The sequence below is a fragment of the Cucurbita moschata genome, unplaced genomic scaffold (assembly GCF_002738365.1).
Source record: "Cucurbita moschata cultivar Rifu unplaced genomic scaffold, Cmos_1.0 Cmo_Scf00072, whole genome shotgun sequence".
In the NCBI taxonomy this organism is placed as follows: domain Eukaryota; kingdom Viridiplantae; phylum Streptophyta; class Magnoliopsida; order Cucurbitales; family Cucurbitaceae; genus Cucurbita; species Cucurbita moschata.
The window spans coordinates 592,069-604,435 of NW_019268588.1; the positions used below are offsets into that span (position 1 = coordinate 592,069).

Genomic DNA, 12,367 nt, shown 5'->3' on the forward strand with positions numbered 1-12,367 from the left:
CCCAATCTAGCCTAGTAGCTACAGTTCAGCTCAACCAATCTGAGACCAGATGATATGGAATGGAAATCACTACAAGAGGAGTAAGATTCAAATTACCTTGTTGATCGAATATCTCAAGGCAAAAACATTGTTTGAGATTCGAATCACTTCACAAGCAAGATCGATCATGTCTAACTTGAATGATTCTTGTTGATTTAATATCTCAACGCAAGAACACTTGTTTGAGATTCGAATCACTCCACAAACAAGATTGATCAAGTCAAGGTTGAATGATTCTGCATACAACCTAAACTACATAGAATTGCAAAGAAACTTAGTCATTGGCTAAAGAAAAGTACAAATGCTCCTGTTAATATATTTTCCAAATCTCCCTATAAATACAACATACATGTCTTTATATAGCCTCAAAATGAAACTACTAAAGGCCTTCCAAGAGTTTAATATTCATACTGGGCATAATTAACCATTATGTAATTGTAACCTAAAGTAAATTAAAAGTCTTAAAATACATGAATGAAATACAATAAATCTAAATTACTCTAAATTGTAATCCACCCAAAATTTATAGCATGAAACTTCATTCTTCTTCAATGTGGCATAAATTGAAATATCTTTTGATAATTTCAACAATATTTTCTTCACATCTTCATTAAAGTATATTGTATGATTGATATCTTTTGGTTCATATCATTCTCCATTTGTTCAAGAGGATTCGTCCTCGAATCTATTTATGAAACTTTGCTGCAAAAAATAAGTTATGGAAATACAAAGGACCTCACAACACTCTCTCACGAGTATACACTCAAGGAATTTTAGGCCACTCTATTTGTACTCATTTACACAGATGAAGCTCTCATTCTCACCTCTCAAATTTAGCTTGTGGCTTCTCATTAATCTCTTGATTTCTATGCTTATAATCAATGTTCTTACTGTCCTTTTTTCATGTAGAAGTAGAATTGGGAAAAGTTTTAGAAGAATACCGTTGTGACCTTCGTTGGATTTGTCTCTCGATCTTAATTGCAATGTGCAACAACTCCTCAATATTAGAATAAGGCTGTAAATCAGTCTTGTCTGCAATCTCTATGTTTAACCCATTAAGAAACCGCGCCATGAGAGCCTCCATGTCCTCATCGAGATCAAGTCGATCCATCAATGTATCCATCTCCTTGTAATAATCTTCTACAGATTTGCATCCTTGTTTCAATGCTTGAAGCTTTTGCGCCATGTCCCGTTGAAAATATTGTGGAACAAAACGCTTTCTCATGGACTCTTTGAACTCGTACCATGAATCAATTGGTGCTTCAAGGTTTCTTCTACTTGACATCAATTTATCCCACCAAATTTGAGCATATTGTTTGAATTGAGCAATGCATAACAGTACCTTTTTTTCATCACTAAAATTATGACAGTTGAACACTGACTCCACCGTTTTCTCCCATTCAAGGTACTCCTCTGGATCGGTTTTGCCATAAAACTTGGGAAGTTTTAATTTGATGCTCCCCACATTACGATCAATTCTATCATCATAAGGAACTCATTGTTGTAAATTATGATACCTTCTTCCATAGTCTCTCCCTCGCATCAAGCCATGACCAACCGCACGTGGATTATCCTCGTGGTGATCAAAATTGTCACCCTCGTATGTATCGGTTGAGGGCGTAGGTAGTGGAATCCTCTGTCGAGCTTGATTTTGAATCTCCAATCTTCCTATTCGATCAGTCAACTCTTCTATTCCTCGAATTAGTCTTTCCATGGTTCGTTGTTGTGCTTCTCTCAATCGTGCATCAGTAATGTCAGTATTGTCGTTTGGATTTTCCATACTACAAAAGAAAGGTAAAAGAAAAAAAAGGACCTCACAAGCGCTCCCTCACGTGTATTCACTCGTAAATTTAGTTCACTCGTGTTTGTACTCATTTACACAAATGAAGCTCTCATTCTCACCTCTCAATTTTTTTTTAGTAGAGCCCAGATTGGATTTTTTATTTTGGGTCGATTAAAAACTAAAAAGATAAAACAAATTGAAAAGAAACGCAAAGGAAATATATATCCGATCTTGAGCCTGAAACTCTGATACCAAATGATATGATAAGGAATCACTACAAGGGGAGTAAGATTCGGATTACCTTGTTGATCGAATATCTCAAGACAAGAACATTGTTTGAGATTCGAATCACTCCACAAGCAAGATCGATCATGTCTAGCTTGAATGATTCTTGTTGATCAAATATCTCAAGGCAAGAACACTTACTTGAGATTCGAATCACTCCACAAGCAAGATTGATCATGTCGAGCTTGAATGATTCTACATGCAACCTAAACTACATAGAATTGCAAAGAAACTTAGCCATTGGCTAAAGAAAGCACAAATGCTCATCTTACTATATTTTTCAAGTCCCCTACAAATACAACATACATGGCTTTATATAGCATTCCAAGAGTTGTAACATTCATATTTAATGGCCATAATTAACCATTATGTAATTGTAACCTAAAATAAATTAAAAGTCTTAAAATACATTAATAAAATACAATAAATCTAAATTACTCTAAATTGTAATCTACCTAAAATTTATAACATGAAACTTCATTCTTCTTCAATGTGGCATGAATTGAAATATCTTTTGATAATTTCAACAATATTTTCTTCACATCTTTATTGAAGTATATTGTATGATTGATGTCTTTTGGTTCATATCACTAGACCCACGGTCCAATCGAACCGTCCTGCAGCCAAGCGCCTTCGGACTTTGCATATACTGACTAATGACTCCAATTTCATTTCCGAATTTATTCGGTTGGTCCATGTAGAACTCTCTGTTTAACTCTCCGTCTAGTAAAACATTCTTCATATCGATCTGCCAAAATTTCGGAGGAACCTGTACGATAGTGATCTTCACCACTGGACTAAACGTTTCATCATAGTCTAGTCTATCGAGCTGCATATTGAGTCTTGTATCTTTTGATTGATCCATCCGAGAAACACATTATTTCGTAAGCCCGCTTGCAAGAGATTGATTTGATATATTCTGGTCTTGGTACTAGTTCCCAATTTTAATTTTGCTCCTGGGCTGTAATTTCTTCCTTCATCGCTTTCTGTCAAGTCGAGTTTTGTGATACTCCGTCTTCTACAATAGCTGCGTTAGCATACTCTGGATTTAACTTTTGGATTATTTATGGCTATCTAAGTTGTTGAGATGCCATTTTCTTTTCACCAAGTTCACTTGGTTGAGTCACTTCTTGCTCATCAACATTAGTGTCACTCAAATCTCTAGGCACATCAGCATCTAAGCAAATGTGTACAGTTTGCTCCCCGTCTTTTATGGAAGAATTTCTTTAGTGTTGTCCAAGCCTAGTACTACTTACTTCTCTGAGGGCTACCTCTCTTCCATTGCACCACTCTGATCCTCAATCATGTGGTTTAAGCATCTTGAATCAATCATCCAAGCATCATCCTAATCGATATGTTCTCCCATCATCACCATGAGTGCTAACTCGTCTTCTTCTATGGCACATATTGCCTCTGCATCTATTACTCCTCCATCTCTATGTTGGAGGATGCCACATTACTTTCGAGAGATTTTTTCTTGGACCAACAATCTCTGGACATGTGACCTTTCTTCTTGCAATTGTAGCAAATACCTTCAAATCTCTTCCCTTGAGAGTTATTGTTGTCGTTCTTCTGGGCTCTCCCTGGTTGTGCAGTTCTTTGGTGGTTTCTTCCTTTGTCACCATTTATGTATTCACGTTTGGTAGACGGTTTATTGTGGCTCCGACTTTTATTTGTGTAGAGTGCTTCTTCTACACCCTTTTGATTGGCTAAAAAATTTTCAAACCCTATAAGTGATGGTTGAGCAGGCCATCCGGCCTTGTACAGAAATAACAAGCTTCTATATTCTGGTCGCAATCCGTGAATAATGATTCTCTTCATTCGAGATTCTCCAATGGCAGACTTCGAGTCTAGTTTAGTAATCTCCCGGCAGATCGACTTGACCTTGTGGAAGTACTGAGTAATCGTCATGTCACGTTGTGAAATTGACAACAACTCGTTCTCCAGAAGTTGTAACCTTATATCGTTCTTCTTTGAGAACATCATCACAAACGTGTCCCATGCTTCTTTCGGTGTCTTGTCATTCCAAATGTGCTCTAACATCTCTTCTCTGATTGTGGTCTTCAAGGAAAACATTGTTTTGCCTGCTTTGGTTCTCCATTTGCGCAAGGCATCGTTAGAATCATCCTCTGGCGGCGTAGTTTCACTCAAACCAACGATCTCCCAAAGATCATGTATTTGTAAATAGGACATCATGCATGTTGCTCCCGTGTTGTAGTTGTTGTTGTTGAGTTTCTTGATTTCTTCAACGATTTGGAAATCACCCATCGTATTGGCAATACCTTAGTAATACAAAACAAACTCTTTCGACACAAGACATGTAGAGACACAGACAACTCACGACACAAAATAAATTCACTCACTAGTAATCTCAAAAAATCGTTTCTAACGTGGAAGATCAGACAGAGCTGCAACCACAAAGCATACTAAGAATTTCAAGAGATCACAACCTACACCAACCTCACTCTGATGCCAGATTGTTGAACACAACTCTACGTGGGAAACACTCGCACACTTTATTAAGACCAATCGACATATTACAAGACAGAATTACTTTGTATTTGTTGGGATAAAAACACAGGTTGAGTGGAGGGGAGTTATAGTGGAGGCCACACAATTTATTTGTGAAATTTCTCAACCTTTCATCTAAAATATTTTTTTTCTCGAAAATATATAAATCTTTTTATTAAAATATCTATATTTATTCCTAAAATACCTAAATCATTTTTCTAACATAAATTTAGAATGGGCTAATACTATTATTGGGTTTGACCCTTCCCCAGATATTTGAACATCCATCAGATAACTTTCCATGACAACACATAACATGACATTTCATTTCATTCATAGCATAGTGTAATGGATATCACAAACATACCTCACATGTCAATACAAAGAGCATATAAGCATCACATAAATAATATGGTACATGCAGGAACCACAAGGCATTCACCATCATACATCAATCAATCATCTAACTCCAACAGTAAGGTCATTTGCTCGGTTGGGCTTGACCGATGTTACTAATTACTCTGTAGCTGTACCGAGAACTATATTTCGACATTAAATCTCACCTATATGGATCCATATCTCGTACTTATGGCATATCAATGTTTAAAGATGATCATAATTTCTAATATAAGTAGTAAAACTATTTTAATCGAGTAAATGAGAGTTTTAGACCTCAATAGCCTTAAATAAGGTAAAAAGTGGGTTGTACAAGGTTGAAAACTAAGGCAATGGTATAAAATTTGTATATTGAGTCATTTAAGCCAAGCCATCGAGCCGAGACAAAAATGAGGCGTAAAGTCGAGCCAATTGTACTGTCAAGCTGAGCCGACGTGGGAATGAGGCGGGTCATCACTCGGGCCAAACCGCACTGGGTTGACATGTTGCGGGCTGGACTTATGAGCCATGGACGCAGCAGCAACATGGGTCACCCGTAACAAAGGCCCGAGGACGAAACGAGTGGCTAAAATTCACTCAATCTCACCACCCACCCGATTGTAGTTGATTTCTTAAGCCTTGATTCATGTTTAACCATGACTACCCAACTCATGAGCCAGACCTAGACGCAACCCAAGCTTAGACCATGCAACTCAGCTCAAACTCGTATTCAGCTCGTTTGACATGATTGGCTTGGTCGGCTCTCGAGCAGTACCTTCGATTTGTTGGCTTCACTGCAGTCGTCCAACTTCAATCGACTCAGATCACATTGTTTAGCTTTGGTTCACGCATGCACTAACCATAAGTCATACCTCAACAGTATTTTAACGAGCTCACCCAATAGGTTTATGTGACAATTCTATCATAGTAAACGAGATATATGATTAATGTTCCTTTCTTTTCTGTCGGTTTCAGCTAAGTGAGCATGCACTAACCTATAGTCTGACCTCATGAGTATTTTAACGAGCTCACCTAGTAGGTCTATGTGACAATTCTATTATAGTAACGAGATATATGAATAATGTTCCATTCTTATGATATACATGAAAATTCAAGACAACTTTACCATCGAGGCCAATTTTGAAATTCAAAAGAATTTAATTACAAGTCCCTCTTATTTTGGTTTTTGCAATTTGGTCCTTCATCTCAAGGAGACTTCAAGAGAATTCTTCTAGATTGGATTCCCAAATTGAGGATATTGTTATCATCTGTAAAAATAAAAAAAAATAAAAAAAATAAAAATTAGGAATATTGTTAATTTATTATAATTTCCGACCAAAAGATAATTCTAACTACTTGATCGATAAAAGTACTTAGAGTTCGAACACATGCTCGATCTCTATACAATCCAAATACGAGCGAGACAAATTCAAGTTTCGAAACAAGTTGTTCTAGGGGTGTGTTCGTGTTGATTGAGTTGAGTTGAGAAAATCTTTTGGACCAACTTGAAATTCACGTAAGTTGGGTTGGGTTGAGTTGGGTTATCGAGTTACCCTAAGCCCTAAACTCTAAACTAAAATCTCATAAAATTCAAATATCAAACGTTCACAACTCACAATATATCACTAACATAAGTTGTAAACGTCAAATATTCTTAATCTTCGTAAAAATTTAAAAAGTAAGTTTGAGTTGTAACCCTATTTTCTTATTGATCGCCCAAAAAAAACCCCACCTGCCAACCGACCTAAATTTTTCGATTTTCTAAAAATTTAATCCAACCCAACTTTATGGTTTGGGTCGGATAGTCTAGATTGGTCGAGTTCTCGAGCTATACGAACACCCATAAGTTCTATCTAATTCAAATAGAAACTGGACACATCGAGACTCCTTTCGAAGCCGAAAAAGAGAAAAAAAAAAAGTCACCTTGTTTTTGAGCGTTGGAGACATAGAAACAAGCCGCAATAATAACATAGCATAACAGAAGAACAAGGCCTTTAATATAGTGAGAGGTTCCATCTTGTAAGGCGAAGGCTGTGGTAATAATGGCTAATCCAAGCGACGCCGTTTCCATGAGGTTGAAATTTAGATCCATATCCACCCCCATTGTCCAAGCAACGATCACACACAGTGGAATCTGCAATTAATTAATTAATTAATTACCCATTTTTTGGGGTCAGTTCCTGATATTTCAACCTTTTCTAGGGTTCCAAATTGAATTTTTATAGGGGCTTCAAATCTTCATTAATTACACATTCTTACCACAAAAAGTGCAATTTGTGTTGCTGACCCCAAAGCAACCCCCAAACTTATGTCCTGAAACAAAACCAAACATTTATATCGATTTCTATTTGTTATGTCTTACGTTAATTTGATTGAAAAACGACGAGCTTACCAACTTATTTTTTAAGGCAAAGATGATAGCTCCGGCATGTTCGGCTGCATTCCCAACGATAGGGAGTAAGATTATGCTGAGGAAACTCACCGACAAATCCCAAGTAGTTGACGCTTCCTACGAAACAAAATGAAAATGTCAATTTTGAGTTGAAATATATCACTGGACACATACAGTCAAATTTAATAATTGTATGAACTCATTGTATATTTATTTTAAGAATAAAGTTTTTAGAAAATATCTTATAATTCTTATTGTGTTGAACTTAGGTTATAATATTTATAATATGTTACAATATTTCATAAAAACTTTAGGTTAAAAAAGGCTTTAAATATATAGATCTAAGTTTTACCTCAATTGTGTTGACAACGTATTCCGACAGCAAAGCAATCAGCAGTGTCATTCCAACGAGCCATGCAAATGCACTCCAGAATCCAATAACTGCCTCTTCTACTGGTACGTCGTCGTTTTCATCCTCCTAATTTTTCAAAAATCCAATTAAAAATAATTTTATTTTATTTTTAAGGTTTTTAATATATATTATAATCTGACCTGGGCTTCAAATAATTGGCGGTGCGTCCAGAGTTGGAAGACCAAGTAAGCAATGTAAGCTAAGAGCATAACGATGCTGCTGGCTCTGGACAGGTGGAGGGTGGAGGCGGCGGCTGCGACGGCGGAGGTGGTGGCGGCGGCGTACCCAAATAATAACGGCAATAAATGGCACAGAAATGACAGCATCAGCATCAGTGAGTTCACATCTGCCTGTCTCTGTTAAAATTACAAAAATAAATACATAATTATTCAATTAATTTTTAATTAAAGTCAAAACTATGACCATTGACTTTTTCTTTTTTATTTTAATAATATAATTTCTAGCTTTTTTAACCCAATATAAGCTCAAATTATACCTTTTTACATAAATACCTAAACAAAAAAAAAAACCTCAATAAATACACTACAAAACTTTTATTATCGATTCTACCCTTAGTCTACTCAAAAATTAAAACTTTTCTTATGGAGTCATAACATTAATAATTTTGAAAACCCGCTAACCCAAATCTTAATTTCATATTTCTTTTAGTTAAGAGATGGAACCGTCAACTTTTGATATGATAATTAGTGTCTTATTCACTCGAAGTTCAAATTGACATATTATTTAAATTATATTATTAAAAAAATAAAAATAAGAGAGAGAAAGTTAGAGAGAGAGAGATTACTCTGTCAAAAATTTGATGGGTTGATAGATTGGCAATGCCAGCAGAGAAGAGAGAGGTTCCAAGGACAAGAAGAAGGTTTGAAAGAACAGAGCCCAAGAGAGAATACTTCACCACTTCTATCTTTCCCTTTGTAAGTGCAAGAATTGCTATTATCATCTCTGTTGCATTCCCACACGTTGCATTCAAAAGCCCTCCAACTATATTCCAAACCAATATCAATATTTTTTTTTAAATTTTAATCATTAATTAACATTAACACGTTGCATTTGGTCTCAATAATCCTCCCCTCTAACAATAGAGCCCTTGAACAACTTTTTCTTAATCGAGGCTCGACTCTTCTTTGGAGCCCTCAAACAAAACATACTATTTGTTCGACACTTATGACTGTACCTTCCAAATTCATAACTTATAATTTAATTTCATAATAATGGAATAATAATTTACCTGTTGGACCAGTGAAATAAGCTATTTGCCTTTCACATCCGTATGGAAACAATAAGAAGAAAATAATAAATGAGTATAATATGGAAGAAAATTAATTTAAATTAATAAAATAAAATAAAATAAAATAAAAAGCTTACTCTGTCAGAAAGCTGACACGTTCAGCCAATGGCGTGAGGCCAAGCAAACTCAAAGCAAAAATCCAAGGCTAAATAATAATAATAATAAATGAATAATCAGTGTTTGTGATTAATGAAGAAACGACATGTAGTTTCACGGGATACTAACTCTTCCAAAGGCATAACTCTGAGCCAGAACGGCTAGCGGAATGGCAGGGAAGAGAACGGAAAGCTTAGTTCCCAAAAGGACCTCCTGAAGATGAGCGAGGAAGTTCCTAAGGCAGGGGAATTGGACTTTGGAGACGAGGGTCAAATCGGACTTTATGCGGAGGGAAGAGGACGACATGTTGTGAGCTGTCCGAAGGCTTCGGCCATGGCCTTGTCGGTTCTCTTTGGTTAAGCACTTAACGCTGCCGTTCTCCAGTAGCCAAGCCTCTGTTTGGGAAGCCATGCCTTTTGACCCTTATTATGGATCGGACACAACATTTATAGACTAATCATACAAACTACGAACCTTCCACGAACCTTCATACTACTCCATAAATTAGCTTCCTATTATGTAAGTGGGTCTCACGGGTCACAGGTCACGGGTCGGGGTCGGGGTCAGGTTTAGATTCATTTAATATTAGCCAAGCGTTCAACGAGAGTTCAACTAAGTCTTAATTTAATGAAAATATACCAAATATCAATATTTATAAATATTATTTTCATATTAGTTTTTACGATATTACAGATATATGGATGTCGTTACTATTTTTTTTATTTTGGTTTCTCAAAATTTAACTTATAAATATTATTATTATTATTATTTTGTTCTCGGGTCTATTTCTTACTAATGTTTTCGATAGCTTAAAGCTATTTTTTTCTCTTTATTATTATTATTATTTTACTTATGATGAATATTAGAAAGAAAAAACATTTAATATGATATATTTTACGTCATAAATTTATTTATTTATTTATTTGCAATACAAAATCAAAAATGGAAATGAACAACTACAAACATGATACAACTTTCCAAATTTGCAAGACCTATAAAAGAAATTCTCATTTTATTATGCCAATTTTTTTTTTTTCCATTTTCATGTGATGATAATGTTTTAATTATACAATAAATAAATATTTTTGCTTAATCACTGTCTTGACGGTGTTCGTCGAACTTATCGCTAGCAGTGTTCATCAAAATGGTACTCAAACTTGTGTTTGCCGGAGTGGTTGCTGGTGATGGTAGCTATTTATGTTGGCAATGGACAACAACAACATCCTATTACGATCGATGGTCATTGATATTGATAAGCGAAGTAGTGTAAGGATATTTTGGTAATTTTTATTATTCATAACATCATTACCAAATTGACTTGTCTTAAATAAATTTTAAGAACGTAACAAAATCGTTGAAAATATTTTATTTATATTAAATTCTATATCTTTCGTGCAAAATTTAACTCAGCGACATTATAAACTAAACCTTAACTAAGCAACTTTGGTTCTGTTTGCAGCAATGTACGATTACCAATCTAATTTGGACACTTGTCCAAATCTTACCCAAATTATAGAGGCTGGGTTAAGTTGAGTTAGTATTTAGAGTTGAATTGGATTAATTTTCTGAAACTAAATAGATTGGATTCATATTTCAGAGTTATTTTGGACAAAATTTGAGGTTGACCTGAACTATGTTAGAATGTTACCATTCGCTTGTTAATGAAAATTTTGTTTGTTTGAATTATTATCGAATGATTTATAAATGTTTGTGAGCTTTTTGATATCTTTTATTTAAGATTATATTGAATAAGTATGAATCGTGAATAAACAAAAAATTTTTTAATTTTTTTTTTTAACAATTCGACAACCCGACTCAATCCAATCAACTCGAACTTTTGGGTTGGTCTAAAAAATTACCTCAACCCAACCGGACGTACGTACACCATTAATTTCCAAATTATCACTGTAAACTATCTTCATATGGAAAAATATAGAGAGATATTAATGAAATTTAAAAGTTAAAACAAATAAATATAAATTAAAATGAGTGAAAATATTCAATAAAAAGTCCCGAATTTATTTTCTTATTTGGGAAAAGCTAATAAAAATAGAAAATCCACCTGCATTATACTAATTAAGAATGAGTTGAAGAATATTACTATCATACCCTGAAAATAAAAAAATAAAAAAATAATAATAATAAAATTTATAGAAAAAAATAAAGATTTGATACATTTGTCCAAATGTGTCACATTATCATGATCTCACTAATGGACATTATAAAGAAATTTCAAGGAAGCTTCTTTGGGCTTTCAAATCGACCCCTCAATACTGTCCCTTTGTTTCATTTCCTCTAATTTGTTTTTCATTAATCATATTGAATTAAATTTTTAATGTGTATTTCTTAATTGGTGTGAGACTGTGTTTAAATATCGTTAAAAAAAATATATGACATACTCGAATTATTACGATATTAAATACATTTTTTTTATATATAAAATAAGGTGTCTTAATCATACCTATTTTGTAATAACCTAAAAAATTAGAAAGGAAAAAAAAGGAAGGGAAATTGTCCGTTGAGGAGTGGGGAGTTGACCTCAATTGTAACACCCGAGCTTAGGAGGTATTAATGACCCTTGTTTTCTTTCCTAAGATTCAAAATACGTGCATATAATAAGATCATGCCATGAGATATTTTTGTAGGTCGAGGAGACTGAGACTCAAGTCGATGAAGAAGGAAATCATGTTCGGGATAGTTGTGAGAAAAAACGGTCAAGGTCGATATAATTTTGCCCCCTACTCCCACTTAAGGGGTATGAATAGTGGGAAGAAAGACTGAAAGGAGGAAGAGGAAAGGAGAGAAGAAGTTCGGGTTTTGAAAGAGGGAAGTCAGCCACCTCAAATCTGTAGTTGAAGGTCGTCGAAGGAAAGAAACTTCAAATCAAGACTCCTTTCGGTGTTGGAGGAAAAGTTTGGGTGGTGGATTCGTCCATTTCAACAAGAAAGCTCGAGAACGAAACAAGGTTTCTTGAGAAAAACTCAAACAAAAATTGGAGGATCTGAGTTCGAACCAGCTATCCACACGCAACTCGAATCACGCGAACTAAACCGCATCCAACAAATCGCCTTGACCCAACTACTCTGACCTAGCGACCCACAACTGCGCGTGGTACACGCGAATGGAAGACTCGCGTAGCCTTCCCCTGGCTCGTTGATATTTGAT

General features: G+C 35.1%; 1 protein-coding gene across 2 annotated transcripts; it reads right to left on the reverse strand.

Annotated features, from left to right (window-relative positions):
* Positions 1-6,064: 6,064 nt before the first annotated feature.
* Positions 6,065-9,635, reverse strand: LOC111438123 (vacuolar cation/proton exchanger 3-like). Of its 2 annotated transcripts, none has more exons than XM_023076061.1 (10): positions 9,332-9,635; positions 9,184-9,251; positions 9,047-9,075; positions 8,603-8,760; positions 7,938-8,153; positions 7,738-7,863; positions 7,386-7,502; positions 7,253-7,306; positions 6,917-7,127; positions 6,065-6,261 (listed from the first exon to the last, which is right to left on the reverse strand). In XM_023076061.1, the coding sequence occupies exons 1-10, from the start codon at positions 9,611-9,613 to the stop codon at positions 6,200-6,202; spliced, it is 1,323 nt and encodes a 440-aa protein (XP_022931829.1). In that variant the 5' UTR covers positions 9,614-9,635; the 3' UTR covers positions 6,065-6,199. The 2 variants fall into 2 exon arrangements, with proteins under 2 accessions (XP_022931829.1, XP_022931828.1); XM_023076060.1 differs by having other exon boundaries at positions 8,603-8,799.
* Positions 9,636-12,367: the final 2,732 nt, after the last annotated feature.